The 20,870-nt window shown below is 42.5% G+C and overlaps 1 protein-coding gene across 1 annotated transcript in view; it reads right to left on the bottom strand.

Moving 5' to 3' along the window:
* Positions 1–13,340: 13,340 nt before the first annotated feature.
* The window catches only part of OPN3 (opsin 3), a 40,308-nt gene continuing 32,778 nt past the window's right edge, over positions 13,341–20,870 (bottom strand). Inside the window, exons 3-4 of the mRNA XM_019549801.1 lie at positions 19,426–19,677; positions 13,341–14,194 (exon numbers count right to left, since the gene is read on the bottom strand). Coding sequence (XP_019405346.1) covers positions 13,931–14,194; positions 19,426–19,677 — 516 coding nt within the window. The 3' untranslated portion in view covers positions 13,341–13,930. The remainder of the gene's footprint in view (positions 14,195–19,425; positions 19,678–20,870) is intronic.

The following is a 20,870-nucleotide window of genomic DNA, read 5'->3' as shown; positions in this document are numbered from 1 at the left end:
GTGCTGACTAGAAAGGAGTTCCCCAGCCTGTAGGTATGGTGCTGGTTCTTCCTCCCCAGGTGCAGCACCTTGCACTTCTCAGTATTGAAACCCATGCTATTCTCATCCGCACACCCATGTAATGTGTCCAGATCTAGTTGTAGCCTGTCCTTCTCTTTTAGCATGCCCACATCTCCCCACATCTTAGTGTCATCTGCGAATTTGAACAAGGTGCTTTTTCCCCCTCATCCAAGTTGCTAATGAAGATGTTGAACAGTGCAGGCCTGAGACCTGGGGAACCCCACTGCCCACATCCCTCCAGGTCAAAAAAGACCCATCCACTGCTACTCTCTGGGTGCGGCCCTCCAGCCAATTGGTGACCCACCTGACTGTGTAGGCATTGACACTACAGTTGCCTAAATTTGTAGTAAGAATGGGGTGAGAGATGGTATCTAAGGCCTTCCTAAAGTTCAGAAAGACTATGTCCTCCGTGACACCTGCATCCAAGGATTTGGTGACCTGGTCATAGAAAGCCACCAGGTTGGTCTGACAGGACCTGCCTCTAATGAACCAGTGTTGATTGGCCCTAAGCATAATCTCCCCTGCTGGTCCCTCGCAGATATGGTCCTGGATAATTTTCTCAAAGAGCTTTCCCAGGGCTGAGGTAAGACTAATGGGCCAATAGTTTCTTGGGTCCTCTTTCCTCCTTTTTTTGAAAATAGGGACCACATTGTCCCTTTTCCAGTCCTCTGGCACCTCGCCAGAGCACCAGGAGTGCTTGTATAGCAGTGCCAAGGGTCCCTCAATGACCTCTGCCAATTCCCTCAGCACTCTGCGGGGTGGGGGAGATCTGGGTCTGGTGCATTTGGATCTGGTGTGTTTGGACCCTAGCATTGAAGCCATACCCATGACCCACATTTGCAGTGGCTGGCCTGGAGGAGACTGACTGGTGCTGGTGCTGGGAGTGCCGGCATGGGAAAGTGGATCCCCCTCTTCCATATCCCCTCGCCTCTGCACTTCAGCCTCCCTGACTTTGTTCACCAGCACCTGTGTCCAGTGATCAAGGGTTTTGGGGCTGCCAGTGTACATGCTGTCCTTCACCCTTGGGTCGCACATGCCCACCATTATGTGGACCGTACTGGACTGCAAGGGATCTAGCCATCTCCTGATGCCCTCCTTCAGTCACCTCACCAGTGCCTGTACATCTGGTGAAGCAGCCTGCCCCAGCCAGGAACACTGATCCCCTGGAACTTCTCCATTTGGTTCTCCAGTTCCCTCACTAGGGGCATCACCTGGCTGAGGAGGGCATCACCAGTGCTAAGGGTCTTGGTGGCCTCAAGGAAGGGCTGGAGACTGCCAAGATCTTGGAGGTGGTACCCCATTCAGCTCTGTTCAGGGGGTTGCTGATCCTAATCTCCCCAAGCAAGGCCTTCTGTTGCTCCACCAATCTTTTGAGCATCAAGTATGTGGAGTTCCACTGAGTCTCCACATCTTGTATGATTTTGTGCTGTGGGATGCTCAGCTCTGCCTGTTTCTCCCCCAGCATCTTGCCCCCCTTGATGCTGTGATGGAAGTATCCCACCACTTTCCTGTATTTTGAAATCAGATGGCTTGTAGTAGTAGTGGTGGTGGTACCATCACCGGCAGCCCTGTCCCCCTCCAAGGCACCCCTCACTATTAGGCACAGCCTGTGTGCCACACAGCAGGTGCCAACAAAGTTGGTATCACAGACAGTGTTCATCATTTTGGCCCCATTGTCAGTGACCATGAACCCACAGATGAGCTTGGCCTGCCCAATGAGCCACCCCTGCACCATGCAGTTCATGGCTACCGTGATCTCCTTTGCTGTGTGGGACTCATCCAGCACCTCAGCTGGCAGTAGAGCCAACCAACAGCCTGACTGATTGCATCGGTGCCCTGTGAGGGAAAGGTAAACGTGATTGCCACCCCAGCTGCTCCAGATGTCAGAGGTGAAGGGTAAGGGTACCTGCAGACCTGCCTTGTGCAACTCCTCCCTCAAGTACTCCCTGCATGCCTCATACGGGGAGGGCACCACTGTCCTGCTAAAGGTGGTGCATGTGGGCACTTTGTAAAATGGGGCCAGACAAACAGCCTGAACCCTGGCTGCTCAACTACGGAGAAGGGTTGGCTATCTAGAGGAAGCATCTCCCCAATGCTCTGGGTGATCTTGCTCGCCTTGGGAATGTGCCCCCCTTTCTGTCCACCTTTCCCCCACTGGTCCAGGGTGGCCTGCCTCTGTTCTGGGAGAAAGGGGGCTTTGGAGCAAGCGGGGGATTTCCCTTTCAGCACACACACTGGTGCCAGGCTGAGCAGGAAGAAGGGCAAGGGGGTGCTGCCTCCTCAGATGCAGCAGCATCGCCGTGGTGGAAAAGTGCCTCACATCCTTGCCATGGCTCATATGACTTTGGCAGTGCTGGCAGATGGCAAACCTGGGATCATCTGCCAGCTCAAAATGCTCCCATACTACACTACTCCCCAGCTTATGGGTTGAGGATGAGGATCCTGCCTTTTCCCACTCCTCAGCAGGCTGAGGCTCAACAGCAGGAGGAGCTGCCTCAGCTGAGCCACTTGCCTCTACAACCTCAGCCTCCTCCAAGGTGCTGCTTTCCAGAGAAGACCTGGGTCTAGGGGAACTTTGAGGGGTGTGGAGCATAAACTCTGATTCCCCCTCAGTCCCCAGAATTGTTTGAGCCAGTGTGCTCAGCATCCCTGGTTCCAGAACCAGCTCCTCCCCTGGCAGCAGGAGGCTCATGCTGAGAGATGAAATTGGGGTGGAGGCAGTGATTCCACCGCTGTTGCCTACATCTGGACTGAGTGGAGGTGGTGCAGATGCAGGGATGTCCCACGACTCCCACCTCCTGGCTTCCACTGGCAGCACTGATGTCATGGCTGCTTGGGAAAAGAATGCATCTGTGTTTGTTGGGGGGAGGTTTGCAGGTCTAGCTCTTAGCCTACCCTCTCTCCCTCCCCTGCCAGAAGACCTGGCATCTGCCTTTCCAGCACGCTTTATATTGATCTTTCCTGTGCTGCAAAAAGTCTCTGTGTGTGTCAATCCTTTTGTATTGTGTGTTTTATTCCTTCTGTAGTATGAATGCACTGGACTCTTCTTTGATTGTTTGCTTCAGTATTAAGAGTTATGTAAAAATTGTGTGCTGTCTGTCTTCGTCTCCTATGAATATCTGATTTTCCTTTATAGTGTGTGTGTGTGTGCACGTGCATGCAATCTGTGTGCCTCCCTGCACAGTGACGGATCATACTGGCAGGGAAAACACAGCTTTCTTTTTTCAAAGTTTCTAACAAAAAAGAGCAAATATAAATTCAAAGACATGAATTGAATAGTAATAGTAATTGAATAGAATAGCTAAGGTAAGATAAGCTAAAACCTACTCAATCCTTTCTAACAAGAAAAAGGAGCAGGCAAGTTCAACTACTGAGTACAGCAAGTAAGCTGAAATGTTTGAGTCTGAGGGTTCCTTTCTCACACAGTTTCTGAGAGGGAACAAGCTAGGAAAAGGCACAGCATGCCTCCAACAGAGGCTTTTATGCTATTTCTAGTCCCTCCCCACCGACGCTGTCATTTGAAAGGCAGCCAGAGAGAAATCCGTCTCACTGGCCACCTACACATGCCAGTCTTCCTCCTCCCCACTCTCCCTCCCTCCCCCACTCCCCTTCCCTCTTCTGAATGAAACATAGTTTCATTTTCAGTATCTGAAGCATTTCCAAAGTGCTTTGGATGCTCTGAACCACTTCAGACAGCTTAACTGAGCCCATGCTTCGCTCCAGGCATGCCGCTTTGAACACTGAAGCAGCCCCGGGTCCGAAGCGTGATCTAAAGCCTCACACAGCCCTGTTGAATATACACATTCTAAAGATCATGTAATCGCTGATGTAAGGTGTTGGTGTAAGTGTGGTGCAAGGACAAATTGAAACAATAACTGATCTGTACAAGGTATTTTTTTTACCTAAATACTGTTGTTGAAAGGTTGGATCAACCCTGAACTTTCATGTCCTTTTCAAGCTCTTATTTGGTTAGTTTAAATCCTTGCTATTGAAACAATACATGTTTTCATTATCTATGCAAATGTTTTATGAGACCTGCTAAGCTCTTGGCATGGATGACATCAGTTTGTGCCAATGACATCAAGCTCATCATGCATTGTGGGAAGTGTTACCACTTTTAAATTTGTTGCTCCTTTGTTCTTGTATCCGGCCCTTCTATGCACTTTTCCTGGTTTCTTTAAACCATTTGTTATCCCATTTCCTCCTATTCTCATCTCCCATGTAAGATACACAGTCTTGGTTTAAGAATTTTTAAAATGTCTTTTTATAGAGAACCTTTGGCATGAATTGTCATTGTCTGATTCCAAGCTGCCTATATTGGCTATAACTTTCTTGATGTAGGGTGAATAGAAGTACCTGCAGTACTCCAAGGGAGGTTATTAATACAGGTAAGAGTATTATCATACCAGTATAGTTTCCCTTTCCATTTTTTATCCCTCCACACAATATTTTATTCTTCTGACAGATGGGACTCATTGAACTAAGTAATCTGTCCATTGGCATCTCTTCCCCTTCCCTCTCCGTTCCAGCTAACTTAGAACAGAGTTCTACATGAGAGGTTTACTGTGGAGCTGCCTAATTAGCTTCACAGTAAAGTCTCAGTGTCTACATGTGCAGCCTTATTAGGTGGCAGGAAACTATTTAACTTTGCCATAGGTTAGTACTTGTAAACACAAGTACTGTTCTGTGGCAATGTTCTTTAGAGCATAACAATGAATGCGCACATGATGATGGGGCTGATTGGGACATGAGGGTGCCTCAGTGGGGTAGATGCATAAGAGCACCCTCATATGCCAGCCAGCCCCTCTGCAGCACATTGGGCCAGGTCGAAGCAGCCCCAGTCTAGTAGGCTGACCCCCTGGGCCTCTGTCAGCAGGGGTTGCTCTGACCCAGTTCAAGGTGCCACGGTCTTGGGTGCACATGTAAACGCTGCACCTGGGAGCAATAAACTCTGGTGCAACATGTACTGGAGCTTATTATGTCACATTAATTGCAAGTGTAGATGTGTTCAATAATGTGTATAGAGTTTAAATGATCCCTCCTGTCATTCATTATTTTGCATTTGTCTGCCTGACGTGTTGCCTATGCTCTAAGCTTTAAGTTGCTCTGATATTCTTTACTAAGACTGGTCAAAAAAAAATTGTTGAAAACATTTATTTTCAAAGAACATTGGATTTTCAAGACTTTTAAAATGGAAAATAAACCAGTTTCTTATAAGTGTTTCACTGAAAATTTTTAATTCAAAACTATTCTTTTCAGGGTTTTCATTTTTTGACAAGAGGAAAACAGTTCTGACACTATCTATTCCTCACAATTGTTTCCATTTTTTGTTATGTCAAATAATTATCTGTAGTTTTTGCCACACTGCTGTTCATGTCTTTAGATGAGTGAGGCACAAATAGGTACAAAGTCTTTTACCTTTCAGTTCTTTGGTTTAATAGCTGACAATGATGAGACTTCCATTTTTTATTAGTTGCTCATGATCTTCATTCTTAGCTCCTTCAAAATGCTTTCGTGTATACTATCTGGAGGCATCTTGGTGGTGCTGGTTTTTATTTTATTCCAGAAGCTGTATTATTGATTCTTTAGTTTCTCTGTCCCCATAATTCTTACCTGAAAAAAGTTGTTCTGTTGCAGAGCAAAATCCTTTTTGGTGACTTATACAAAACAAACAAACAACAAATGTAACTTCTTTATAGGACATGTCTACATATACATTAATGTGCAGTAGTTGTTGTGCATTTAGTTTAGTACCTGTAATAACAGGTTACCATTTTTGTTACCATTCCTCTGCAGAGGATTTGATTTTGATTACCTTATTTACTTAAATAGAAGATGACTTATTATAAGACAACCCCCCAATAATTAGATTCTATACATGGAAAATATATAAATTTGTTATAATTTTCCAGGTTTAGAATCCAATTATTGGATGTTTGCCTTGAATTTGTCCCCCTTCAACTGCTACAGCAAGGAAGATAGATTGGGGGAGGGGGGACTGTCAAGTAACCCCTTTGCTTTCTGCTTCCCCCCAACTTTTCCCTTGGCTGCTTCTACTGCTCTCCTTACTGACAGATCCTGCTCTTCCTGGGCACAAAGAAGTGAGGGGCAAATTTGCAAACAATAATTTTGCAATTAAACATGGCTATAGAAATTTACACGTAGTACCCATACACTTAGTTCATTCAGAATGTTTGCATGTTGCTTTTTTTTTAAACTGCTGCTGCAAGTTTTAGCATAGCTACTCCATAAAAATACTTCTGAGTGGGGCTTCTGCATCAGCTTGTATATAGTTCAAACTGGGCAAATCTACACATGCAATTACAGCACATGAATAAAACGCAGAGCTTAGTGCTTCAGAATTAACTGCTACCAGGCACACCATTTGAACATGCGTCCAAGAGCAATTAACTTTGGACCACTAAACTCTGCAATTTATTCAGGCGAAATGTGTGGCACCCAGGAAGAGCAACTCTGGCTGGCAGCGGTACCAGGCATCAGGCTGCCACCCCGTGGCTGCTCTCCCTAGATCGATGTGCTGTGGAAGGACTGGCTAGGACATGAGGGAGCTTCAGTGCAGGGCTAGCTAGCAGACAGCCCCTACACTGAAGCTCCTTCATGCTTCATCCAGCCAGGCAGCATCTAAACATGTGTTGCTGTGGACTTTTTTACTCTGCTGAAGGATAGTACTTGTAAATACTTACAAATATTTACAAGTACTATCCTGTTGTGGAATAAATTAATTTGGTCCAGTCTAACAGATGTTCAAATGTAGATGCCAAGATATTTACTGTGTAGCTAATTAGTTAACTGTGCAGTAAACATCTCTTGTAGATGCTTCCACTACAAATAACATTAGTTCAAAGCCAAAAGGCTCAGAATTTTCCATATAATTCATTGGACTGGGTCCCAGAAGAGTCAACAGCACTATAAGCCCCAGTGACCAAACAGCTTAGCACTGGCTAATGGAGAGTCAAAAAGCCCAAGGCTGAATCAGTTCAGTCTTTGCAGGTTAGTCTTAGCTGCAGAGATTGAACTGGCAAGCAAGTGAACTGACGTTCGGCACATGCCTTCAGTGCAGGCACATGCCTTCAGTGGCTCAAGCCAGAAGCTGAGGGGCACTGGAGCACACCTCCCAGCCTACCAGTTCCAAGGATTCCCCTCCTCCCCCTTCTCAAGCACAGGTAGCTTGGCCAAGCACAAGCCCAGAGCTAGGTGGAGGGTCTTCCTGGGTGGGGAGCAGCCAGACCGAAGAGGTAGATGGGGGAAAAAGGTAATGGCATTGAGTCCATAAAAGCTTGAACAAGAATAGTCCTTTATCTGAAGCAAGCATGTATTGAACAGAAAGGAACAACCCTGCGGAGTCCTGCTGGCTGTGATCATGCACTACAAATCCCAGAGGCACTGGAAAACAGGAAGTGATGAGCAACCCTGAAGTGTCCTGCTGCTTTGCATCTGGACTGCAAATCTCAGAGACCTCAGGGGCAGTAGGAAGAGAAAATGAACACACAGCCTATGTTGGGATGCTGGGGGACTGATTTAACTTGAACCAGGAAGGGGTCTGGGATAGAAGTTTCATAAATTGGTTTGACCTATATCAGTTAAGTCTGATACTACATTCAACCGGGTGGTTTATGTGCACTGAGCTTCTGTCCTCTTACAGGTTTAAATCAGTTTCTGAATTAACTGATTGCCACCCCATGCCATGCTGGATTCACTACCACCCCATACCCCAAACCAGTTTATGTGTAACTTCTGTTTCTAGCCATCATGCGTGTATGTCAGATACCCCCCACTACAAAGTATCCATGTGCTAATTAGGCCCTAATCATGCCTGGAACTGTGATCCTTCAAAAATGTATATGCAGATGAGGTGCAAGGCAACCTTGTCTGGCTTCACGTCATGGAGGGAAGGGCCACACTTATGTGCACCAGATTGAGATGGGTGGCAAGACACATATTTGAGTGAACTGTTTGGGACACCATGTGGTAATGTTTTCCAGACATTTAAGGCTGGGGAAGAAACAGGATTATTTGGAAATGGGAAACAAAGATGCTACTCAGCTGTGGACGTGAAGAGGAAGTAAAAATGTATGTATATTCAAAATGTATGCAATATTGTGGCTCACCATGACTTGAAAAAGCGTTGGTGTTGAGGAAGACTGGGCTTAATGGGCACTACTATATATCTTATTCAGATGGGTTGCTCTAACCTATATTTGTGATGGTTTGCAATCACCATATCAAATGTAGTCATTTTGGTGCTAGGGGGAGGGTGTTGGGTCGCCTCTGGCCCACCTGGTGCTGGCTGGTGTTGCAGTCCCTTCAGGCCCAGTGCCAGCTCCTTGCAGGGGGAATACATGCCTGTTTTTTTAAGGGCCACACACGCAAACATAAAAAAGGCAATGGGGGACTTGTTTCATGCTTTGACCCTAGTTGCCCCTTGGCCTTTTGGCTAGGAGCAAGCAAGACTAGAGGACATCTGAGCTCCCAGCCTTCTGGGCCTAGGGCTTACACATAGGATGCCACCACCTCCCCTCCCCCCCCAAAAGGCTTCCCATCAGCATGTTTGCCCAATATAGGCTATGTGTTTTAGAGTCATGCTCTCAGTGTTGGCTGCATTCAATCAATCTCATAGTTGTTTTTCACTGCTGAGCACATGCTGCTTTTGGTTTAATGACAGACCATGATAGACAATGTATTTAGTGAGATGTCCTTGTCTCCAGTTATAAAACCAGGAGCTTTTTCTCCTATGCCAACTGGAGGAAAAAACTTCATCTTGTATTTGAGTAAATACAGTATATTTTCATGGTCCTGCATCCTGAACTACATCTTGCATAGTATTTATGATTATATCGAGAACTGGCTCTCCTTTTCTGTGCTCTAGAACTAGCTGTTTCAAAATCCAATCAGTTAAGGTATCAAGAAATGTATTTGGTTAACCTTATCCCATTGTAGTATTTGACCCATTTAGATATGGGTAGTTGAACTCTTTAGTTATTCCTATTAGATTTTTTGTCCCTTGTATCTTTAAGGATACTATATAATCAATAAACTTTTGCAGAGCTGAAGGCTGATAGTTCAAGTGTACTCTTAAGATTCTTCTTTTCTAGATGGTTTAACACAATATAATGCTTCAGTAACCACTTCACTTAGCTGTAGTTGTAGGACATTCCAGCTGGAAATAATATCCTGTGGTTGTCTTGTGCAAAGAGCAGAACTAATAGATAATTCTTGTTATTGCTGATTTCATAATTAATGTATCTTTAGTAACTTAGAAATGAACACTACCTTTCCTACACATAGCCAAAAAATCCAGCTCTGTAGGAGGTGAGAGGAGAATTTGGGGCGGGGTTACAATCCTCAGAAGCATTGGGTTTTGGCCACAGCGAGAGCTGGGGATTTTGACAGGGGTGTGTCAGTGCTCTTTCTGGGACTTAAACATGGAGGTTCCTAGCTAGTGGGCCTTGCTCCCCTAATTCAACTGATTGCCATGTTTGGGGTCAGGAAGGAATTTTACATTGTGGTCAGGTTGGTATAGATTTTAGGGATTCTTGCCTTCCCCTGTAGCAGGGGGCTTGGTCCTCTTCCTTGGATTTCTCAAGCATATTTCAGTAACTTTGTAGCAGCAGGATGTTAGGTGGCATAATTCCCCTGCTTTATCTGTGGCAGATTAAAGCATTATGTCTTGTGGTTGTGTCAGGGTTCACTGTGTAGTTTTCCTAATAGCTCAGACAATGGATTTGGATATGATGGTTTGGATAGGGATGATCCTTTTTCAGGCAGGGAGTTGGACTAGCTGACCTGCTTTACTTCTGTGCAAGCCCCTGCATGTGGGGTTGGTGTGGGGCCAGTTGTCCTGGGTGGGGCAAGGGAGTCTGGGGTCAGCAAAGGTGCTGGCCCCAACAGCCTTACCTGAGGTCCTGGCTCTTTGTCATTGTCTTTAGTCACAAAACACCAGTGATGCCTTACAGGATGTAATGGACTTTTTTTCTGATCCTCTGCAGTAACAGAGAATTACAGCATCTGTATACGCAGCCAATGCAGGATTGCTAATAGCATTATAGCTAACTTTTATTGCAGACATTTTTCTCTAATCAATAAAAAGATTTTTTTTAATGAATTCAGTTGAGTATGAGTCATAATGGTGTTCACTGTTGTAGCTGCTTTTCTTTTTCATTTTAACAGCTTCAGCAGGACTATTTCTTTTTAAATGCTGAACACAGTGAAAGTTTATGTTGGCAACAGTTAATCTAAAGAGTTTCTAAAACCTACATGTTTCCCCCATTACTTCTGCTTTCACACTTTTCCATATCCCTCCTTTCCTTTTTTTAATGTTTTTGTTAAAGACAATGAATAGCTTGATTCTGCAAGAGGCTGCATACCCTCAGCTCCTTACTTGTGTTGCTGTCTCTACATGTAATAAAATTATAAATATTATAGGCATTACTTCATTTGGAAAAGTTGTCATATGTAGATCACTTAGCTTAAGATGCCAAAATAAACAATTTCCATTTGTTTTCATTGTTCTATTTTCAGATGCTGTTTTATCATGCCATGTCATTATGCAAGTACACATTTACTTTAAAGGAGAGGTCTATGATAATTTGTGTTTTCGCTTCATAAAGATTTAATGGGAGGATAAAGGCTAAAGTCATTTATAGAAGGGGTGTCAAACATGCAGCTTGTGGGAAAGATCTGGGAAATTAGGGGTGTGGCTAAGATGAGGTGTAGCATGCCACATAATTTTAGGCCTCTTGGGTCCCTCAGTGGACATAGCCCTTGGTAGCAAGTGCCTGAGCAGTGGCTGTGCCAAGACAGATGTTTACTCTGCAGCTGCTTGGACCATTGCCACCGCAGCTTGTTTGCCCTACCCACTCCATTGTTGCCACCCCATGCCATGCTGGATTCACTACCACCCCATACCCCAAGCCAGATCTGGCTTGCGACAAGCCTTGCAATCCAGATGTGGCTCAGGTCAGTGGGTAAGTGAGATACCCTTGCTATACAGCATCTTTGAAGATGGTTCAATGTATGCTAGTTCTGTGTAAAATAAATTGGAAGCTTTCTTTGCAGTTCCAGCAGAGTCAAATATTTACCAATTACTTTCACAAGTTGAAATGCTATTGTTTTGTTAGTTAGAAAAATATTACAGACCTTTTCCAGCAGGTGGCAATACAATGATTTTCCTTCTCAAAGGGAGAAAATACTTGATCAAGAATGAATTCTATAAATAAGATAAATTTAATCTCTCATAAAAGGATCAAAGTACATACAATGCTAAATATCAAATGTACACAATCTGTTAAAAGGATGGCATTGTATATATTTGTTGACACACTTCTTTCCCCCTTTGGTAAAATTAAATGTGCATAGGTGTAGTGACTGCTGATTGCAAAAAGCAGTTCTTGACATAGAAACTGATAAGTTAGGTTAAGGGCGTATCTTTCAATCCATAAAGCTACTCAGGTCTATGCCTATGGTAAAAATGTAGATACGTGTTTATTTTGTTTCTTCCTAAATGAAATATTTTGCTTAATTTTCAAAGCTTGATCTTTGTGTATAAGTTTAAACAGGACATGTAGAGATGGATTATTAGTGCAGATATTTTAAAGGAGTAAGTGTACAAAGTATCCATAGCAGCCTCACAGATCAAGAGGCAAAGCTTCTGTCTTTTGCTTATGGAATGTAAGGACTGCTCAAAGGTGCTCATTAGTTTCTCTAAAGAACATATGTAGTGAACTGAACCAGTTGTTTTAAAGTGAGTTCAGATTATTCAATACTCTCAGTAGGAAGTGGACTTTTTGGTTTAGGCCCATACTGATTTCTTTGGGAGCTTATGGAAGCAAAAATCAACCCTTGCCAGTGCTGAGGTATCCAAGTTGTTCTCCTACACTCAGTGCAGTTTTTCCCCAGGGAGCACATGGAACAGTAACTTGATTGCCTTTCCTAATGTTTCCATCAGTGTGGAGAAACAGCAGAACTCACACTTGAGCTCCACACTGCCTATGTGGCAGATAGTGAGGAGGGCATGTCCTAAAACAATGCTCATCTAATATAGACTATGGGCCTATGTGTGCACTCGGTGACACAGCAGTGAGATTACACTTATTTGCAGCTATACTGGTGTGAAACTAAAGTAGTGGAGCAGAATATCAGGTTATGTGTGTTGATTCTAGTTCTGTAAAAATAATCACTTACCCGCCGCTGATACGTAGAGTAGAATACATCAGACATTTCATACGGGGATACTTTACATAGGTTTCTTCTTGTTTGTTGGGAAGGAGGGGTCCTTTTTGGGGGAAGGTAGTTTCATAGTTTCTAGGGTCGGAAGGGACCTGAGCAGATCAAATCCGACCCCCTGCCATGGCAGGAAAGAGTAGTGGGGTCAAATGACCCCAGCAAGGTGATTGTCTAGCCTTGTCTTAAAGACCCCCAGGGTAAGAGCCAGCACTACTTCCCTTGGAAGTTGGTTCCAGATCTTAGCTGCCCTTACAGTGAAGTAGTGCCTCCTGATGTCTAATTTGAATTTACCCTCTGCCAGCTTGTGACTTTTATTTCTAGTCACTCCTGGTATTGCTCGGGGGAACAGGGACTCCCCAATGCCTGCTGGTCCCCTCTGATTAGTTTGTAACAGGCCTCTAGATCCCCTCTCAGCCTTCTCTTGTGGAGGCTGGACAGGTTCAGGTCCCTTAGCCTGCCCTGCTGCCCCCTGATCATGCGAGTGGCCCTCCTCTGGACCTTCTGCATGTTGTCCACATCCCTCTTGAAGTGCGGCGCCCAGAATCGGATGCAGTACTCCAGCTGTGGCCTGACCAGTGCCGCGTAGGCGGGATCACCTCCCTGGACCTGCTTGAGATGCATCTGTGGATGCATGACAAGGTACGGTTGGCCTTCCTGACTGCCTCCCCACACTGCCGGCCCATGTTCATCTTGGCATCAGTGATGACTCCAAGATCCTTTTCTACCTCTGCACTGACAAGAAGGGAGTTCCCCAGGCTGTAGGTGCTGGTTCTTCCTCCCGAGGTGCATCACCTTGCACTTGTCAGTGTTGAATCCCATCCTGTTCTCATCCACCCACCCCTGTAACCTGTCTAGGTCCAATTGTAGCCTATTCCTTCCTTCTAGTTCTGCCAAATGAGTTTTAGATATGAAAATTATCACTCAAATCACAAGTATCTGGATTAACACTGGTTAATCTTAAAGAAGTGATACAGCAGGTCTTGCGGTCTATAAGTGATCAAGGCTTCCATTTCATCTAAAGAAAGTATGCCTGTTATATATGTAGGAGAGTTTTTCTTTTATTTTTAATTATGTGGTATTTAATCATTTTAACTAAATGATTTGTTGTATGTATAAACATTATGATGCTTCTGTTTGTCATCTTTTCATCAGTGCTCACAGTGAATTTATTTTCTTTGGAGCATCTCTCAAAGTGGCTCTAAGTACCTTATGAGCATTAGCAAGAGACCCCTTGTACTGAAAAGGGGGCAGTATTTTAGTAGTTTTGTACTATGTTTGATGAAAGCTTTGTAAGTCAGCGGTTTGATGGGTGACTCAAAGCTAGCTTCTGATAATCTCTTTTATTTCCTCAACAATTTGGTGTGACTAGGAATGTTGGCTAATCATATGATATGCTTAAAAAAGAGTAAAAATTGCCACTGATAAATCAGATAAAAATGTAGAGATTTGAATACTGTTACCACATTTAACCACTTTACAGATTTCATCCACCAAATTTCTTCTGTGTTTCACAGCATTAAGCATAGTGCCTTCTTCACACTCATTCTACCATTGGCGAGTCGTTGCATTAAAACAGACTCATTGGCTAATATCCATTCGAGTTCTGAGACCTGGCTGACTCAGCCCCTCATAGTGGTTTTACTTGAATCACATTAACTTTTGTACTGTTGTGCTTGCTACTTTCATCTGTTTGCTGGGCGTCATCACTGGTGATAATAAAAATAATAGAAGAAGAACTAAAAGTCACTTTCTTTTTTGGCCTGTCCCCAACTTTCTGGGACATCACAATTGGTCTTATTGGCTTGTCATTCCCTGTTACTGGTTTTTCTTTCATTGTCCTCTGGAATCTTAGCAGGCGAAAGCACAAGAGCTGTAAAAGGCATCGTCGAAACTGCAAAGAGGAAGAATTAGAATCAAATTACAACTCTTGAGTATGTCAAATAATTCATAAATTTCTAAACTAGTTTTGCAGTCTCCAGCTGGAACACTTTAATGAACTTGTCGGGCCATTATTGGGTTTTTTTCCTCACCCTCCTAAAAGGTACAAGAAAAAGGGATAGCACATTTTACCTGACATACTTTTGCAGGACTTGAAACAGGAAAGTGGTCTTGTATATCTGTTGGTTTGTAGGACAAAACACTTTCTCCCAGAACACATGCAACATCTATTTACAGACATCGTATGTATGTGTGTTGGGGTGTGAGAATGAGAGCAAGAGTGAGCATGTATAGACACTTGCTCTTGTAGCTGAAACTTTCTTGGTGGTAATTTAACCCTGTCAGAAGGAGGAACCTAAATGCTTGATCCTGAGCTTATTTGTACAGAGTATGCTAACATTTATATAAAAGCTGGAACAGAACAGTCCAGCATCCACAGAGACATCTGTGTTGTAATGGGGCTGGCTATGGTAGTGGGCTTGGGTACTGCATATGTGCACATTTATATTTCATGAATACTGTTTACATTAAAATAAACATTATGAACTTATTATTACCAAATACAAGCTTTCAAAAATCATTGCCCAGACACCAAAAAGAACAAAAAGAAGTGAACTAACTTAAACAGTGATTTCTGAGTGCCTTTATTGTTCATAATTCCCCCTTTTCCCTCTGCAAGAGTAGGGCCAGACATTTAAAGGGAAAAATGAAAAAGAAAGGGGAATAAAACTGAATTTCTTCTGTACCCTTGATGCACCATATAACCATAGACTTTCAATAACATTTACACACTGAATTTCTGAGTAAGAATAACAGACACATAGAAAAGTCTTCCATAAATGGATCTAGCCTTAGGAGGTGATGTGCACTTGTCTCTCTCAACTAAACAGGAGATACTTAATACCATCAGTTCAATTCTGCTTCACAGATAAGTGGTTCAAGGTATTCAGCAGGAGTTCTCCTGAGCTGTATGACTGTTAAAGATCCCAACAGTAGGGATCAGCTAAATATGTAGATGATGCTCTAATGTTCCTGAAAAAAAGCACACAAATGTTCAGGCCATTTAGGAAACCTGCTTGAATCTGAGTTTAACTCTGAGCAATCTTGACTCTCTCTGGAAACTCATCAGTTTAACAGAAATCAAATTAATTTGGCAACTTCCTCCAACCTAATACTCTTACAAAAAGGCATTCCCTTTTAAATGCAGTCAGGGACTGTAGTGAAACCTTCTGAGATGCCTCTCCCTTTGCATCATTAGAAGTTACCCTATGTGATCATGTTTCCACCTTGTGCTTTTGAGGAATGTTGTTTGCTAAGACAGTAGGGTCTTGCTGATAGAGTAGGATGCTGCTCTGCTGGTGTTACTAACTCGCTGCTGTGGTTTCTCTAGATTCTGTGTAAGGGGATTTTGGGTGTTGGACAAAACTCAACCAGCCAGCCAGCAGCAGAGGTTTTCTTCATAATTCTCACAGGACTGCTCTGGCAATAGGCCTTTTGAGGCAACACGCTAGAAAGAAAGTCATCTGATGCTACCTGAAGATGTAATAGGATGGTCAAGTGGATGGCTTCTAGATGTGAAAGGTAAGGTAGGGTAGCTGAGAAAATGGAAGTGAAAAAGAGAAGACTGCAAGAGCAGAGGTAGGTAGCAGATATTGTAAGGAAAAGGGGAGAAGGAATGTCAGAGTAAATGAAAACTGGAGCAGGGTGAAAGTGCTAGGGGTTTTGCTTCAGATCCGGAATAAGGCAAGTGATAACTGAAACATCCTCATCTTCTGGGAAATCCCAATATTTCAACACTTGTGTCTTGAGTTGCAACATTTAAATATCAAAATTGTTCACTAGTTCAGAATTTTTTTTATTAAAAAACAGTAAAACATTTCATTTCCATATTTTCATTCAAAATTAAAACACTGATATTCCTGAATTGAAATGTTTCATTTTCATAGGTTGAACATTGTAGTTCAACAATAAACTGCATATCCCTACTGGGGCACATTGTGTCATGGAAGTTATAGTTTTGCATGCATGATGCTTCTATTATTTTCTGAGAGTCAGGCTCTCTGGCTGGAAAGCATTCCCTGTCAGTCACTTCCAGCCACATGGCACTCACTGTTTGTCAAACAAAGACCGTGTTGTATCCTAAGACGCACAGGATATCCAAGAAGCACAACCCACTGGAGAGAATGGTGGCATTGGCATTCTGATTTCAAATCCCCTGAGATGCTGTGCTACTATATGGAACCTTTTGTTTGGTTTTCCCAACAAAAAATGTAAATGTTACAGAAACTGCATTTTCATATCTTTAATGAAGAATCTTGAGCCAGTTGTAAGAGCCTTGTCACATGTTACACTCAGGATATGTTTTGTTTAGAGTGTAGCCAGCATGACAAAGTTAGAAAGTTTTCTGAATGATTGCATACTAACTCTGGACAGTGCTGGAGCTGGATGTTCAGTCACCAACAGCTGGTTGTCAGTCTTAGCACTGGTATATACCAGAGCTGGTGAAGACTGCTGGCATCTCTGTGGAGCAGTCCCACAATAGCATAACAAGGATTCTTTAACCCTATCTTGAAACACTCTTTCCCCCAAAATGCTAACTTTGCTACCATATGATCACAACTAGCATGTGTTTTCCTGCTTGAAAGAGTGACATTAATGTTTTAAGTAGTGTTAACATGTCCTAAGTGTAACATGTGACAAGGCACTAAAGTGAAACACAGCACAGTTCATCAGAAGGCTCACAAACTTAAGGAAATCTTTTAGTGATGCTTCTGGTTACAGTACAACCCCAGGGTGATGCAAGTTTTCTTGAATTCAGGTCTCATTTAAACAGTGTGACACATACATGTTGGCCATATATAGCTTATGGTTTGTCCCTGCAACTTAGTTCATCCAGTTCCAGATTCCCACAACTACTATGTTCAGTGGCAATCTGGCCTATGCCAAATTTCATACCCTGCATGCTGTGTTCTGATAGTAATTGGTTTGTGATCCGGGGAGCGAGTCAGAGCTATAACATCAAAATCACTCTCTTCAAGTATTTTTCCTGCATACAGTGATAAACCCTGAAAACTCCATACCTATACCAGGTTAAAATATATTCAATGGCCAGGAAAAGCTTTAAGAAACATTAATATATTTTTTGGGGGGGTCATCTTTATTCTTCCTGCTTGGTACACAAGATGCTTCCTGCAGAAGCAGGTTTTACTTTGTTTTAATGGTTGCAAGATGCAATTATATTTCCAGTTGATGCTGTGCTTCATAGTGAAGCTATCTAGATGACTCACTCTCTGAAGTTACTAGGTCATTGTATCTATTCTGTCTTTATTATGTTACTAGGGATTTTGAAAGAAAATTAGACATCATTTATTGCAAGCATTTTTACAGATATGTTAATGATTCCCCCTTCCTCTACACAAGCTCATTTAGATGTGTTGATGACTGCCTCTAGAGAAGCAGTCTACTGCTCATTAGGAGGACAAGGCAAGAAGTTTATAAAATTTAATCTCCACTATCTCATATAAAACACGTTTACATTTTAATTCATTCCATTTAATTATCTTCAAAAGGGAATTTACTGCACTCCATATGTAATTCTGAATTAATGAATGTTACAGCTCGTCAAACTTTTTTCTAATGAAACTTCTTCCATCCAAAATGCACTGATTCATCAAAAGATAATGTTCTCAAGGAATATGTCAATTCTGACAAAATTTAAATGGAAAAAACCAGAAAATGAAACACATTAAAAATGTCAGAGTATTCCTCATAAAAATCAGTCACAACCTTTTTGAATTTTCATTTTGTAATAACCTTTTAAAAATGAATTGTGTTTTATTTAAAATTATAAAAAGATCAGAATCTAAATAAAATGTTTTGAATGACAACATGATTTTTTGGAACTTCTTTGTTCATAATACATTTCAAAATGTTGAGCTTTATCCCAGTTAGGAATGAAACAAATTTCTGACATCTCACAATGTTTGCAAACTTAAAAATCTCTCTCAATCAGCTGTAGTCAACATCATTGTCTTAAAATATTTGGGGAGATGTCTTTTGCCAATGACCTTCCTTTTTCATGAATAACTGCTGAATTCTGAAGAATTATAAAATCATGAATTTGTCTTTTAAAACTTTTTAGAGCAAATAAAATTTTTACAAAGGAATGTGTTGCAGAGGAGGTTTGGGGGGTTTTTTTTGTTTGTTTAAATCATATCAGGCCTCTTAGATTTCATTACAGAATTATGCTACTGATAATTCACTAAATTCATAGTAAAGTCAAAATCTGTCTTTAATTCTAAGTGGGCTATCTCTGAAACTTAACTAAATCATTACACCAGCCTACTCAAATGTATAGCCAAGGTGCAAAAAAATGAAGGCTGTATTTTTGTTTTTGAAATTGAAACAAGGGTACTGTTTCATAGGAAACAGAAAAGTTCAGGTGTTAAAACAGTGACTCAGATAGCAGTTTCCAGATGTGATCCATCTCTGTTGCCAGGGTCCGCACAGGCATTAGGCTGACTGGTTAGAGCCAGGGCTTGTCACCAGCATCCATAGTAGGGGACCAAGCCGATGTCAAACCAGGGTTCACATCCCAAGGGCTGATGTCAAACCAAGGTTCGCATGCTGAGCCAGAAGCGTTACTATAAATGGTTGTCAGGAAGCAAGCCAAAGTCAAACCGGCGTTCTAAAGTTCAGAGACAGGCAGAGGCAGGAGTGTAGGAACAGGCACCAGACAAGTCATCTAGACAGCAGCTACTTGCAGACTGAAACCAGTTAGTGTGCAGGGGGGGTTAGGTGTTGCAAAAGCTTCTCAAAAGCAGCCCTAGAACAAATCAGTGGACTAAGACTCAGCTGGCCCTGCCGAGGGGGTGAGCTTTGCTGACCTGCCCAGCTGCAGTACATGCGCTTCACATCTGCTTAAAGGGACAAAAAAAACGCTCTAACCTGCATCTTGGATGTCTGTTTCCATATTTAAATACCCAGGCAGGTACCTAGACATCTATCTGACAACTTCTGATAGCTTATTAATTTTGGTGCTTTATGATAGACCACTGTTCTTTACTTTAAAATGTCTGAATTTGAAAATAGGACTCCACAACTTAAAATAAGTTAGTATAATCTTCATTGTATATTATATACTTTATTTTATGCATCAGATAAGAAAGCTTATGATGAACCTACCTTTCTGCTCATGAAAATGTAGATGACTGGATTGTAAGCAGTGCTTGATTTGGCAAACAAGGATGGGATGACAGCCACTGTTGGTGTTACAAGATTGCTATAGCCATAGGCTACTAGAAGAGAGACGACTGCATAAGGCATCCAACAGATAAGGAATGTGGAGATCATTAAAAAACACATTTTAGCCACCTTTTTTTCATATTTTAGGAGTTTGATCACTTGAACAGTCTGAAAATCTTCAACACAGCGAAGCTGCAGAGCAAAAAAAAGGGAAGAGGTTGAAAACAGGAGCAAGTAAATAGTTTTAATTTTTATCTTAATTTCTTTTTAAGTAAATTCCCAATTTCATGGTCTATATTTCAGAAGTAGAGACTGTCAAATATTTCAGGAATAGTAGTTCTCCTGCAAATAAAACAGGAATGTTTCCCAATCATTTATGACTTATAATAAATAAGGTATAATTTGAGAAACAGAAAAATAAATGTTTAAAAATGACAAATTAAATGACCCAGATTACTTTCTTTTATTAAAGCATTTTAGAAAAGTAGGATGCATCCATCCATTTGTGTAAAAACTTTAATTTCTGCTGATGTTTTTTCTCAGTTTTTGTTTTAATGTATTGGTGATGAAAGGACAATCCTGGAGGTTTATATCTTCTATCTACTAACTACACTAAGTAGAATAGAAGAATTGCAGGTACACTCTATTCACTCTACTTTTCTGCCAGGTTTTTTAGTCCTGTTGTGATGGGATTACTTCTAGGAGGTGAAAGGGGAGTCTGTTCTTTATGCCAGGCCAGTTCTCAGCATCTGCTGAGGGAATTTGAAGAAATGGAGAAAAGATAAAACATGTACCCATGCATCCACAAAGATGGGGCAACAAACATGGGTTCATTAGAGGCAGGTCCTGTCAGACCAATCTGGTGACCTTCTACGACCAGGTCACCAAATCCTTAGATGCAGGGGTAGCAGTGGACATAGTCTTTCTGGACTTTCAGAAGGCCTTCAACAACTGTCTCTCATCCCATTCTCATTAAAAAAATAGGGGACTGTGGTGTCAATGCCTACACAGTCAAATGAGTCACTAACTGGCTGGAGGGCCACACCTAGAGAGTGGTAGTGGATGGGTCATTTGCAACCTGAAGGGACGTGGGCAGTGGGGTTCCCCAGGGCTTGGTCCTCGGGCCCGCACTGTTCAACATCTTCATCAGTGACTTGGACGAGGGGGTAAAAAGCACCCTGTTCAAATTTGCAGACAACACTACGATGTGGGGGGAAGTGGGCACGATAGAAGGAAGAAATAGGCTACAATTGGACCTAGGCAGGTTACAGGGGTGGGCAGATGAGAACAGGGTGGGTTTCAACACTGACAAGTGCAAAGTGATGCACCTGGGGAGAAAGAACCAGCACCATACCTACAGGCTGGGGAACTCCCTTCTTGTCAGT

Source organism: Crocodylus porosus, unplaced genomic scaffold, assembly GCF_001723895.1.
Source record: "Crocodylus porosus isolate Cpor-Errol unplaced genomic scaffold, CroPor_comp1, whole genome shotgun sequence".
Classification (NCBI taxonomy): domain Eukaryota; kingdom Metazoa; phylum Chordata; order Crocodylia; family Crocodylidae; genus Crocodylus; species Crocodylus porosus.
This window is presented reverse-complemented; position numbering and strand designations above follow the sequence as displayed.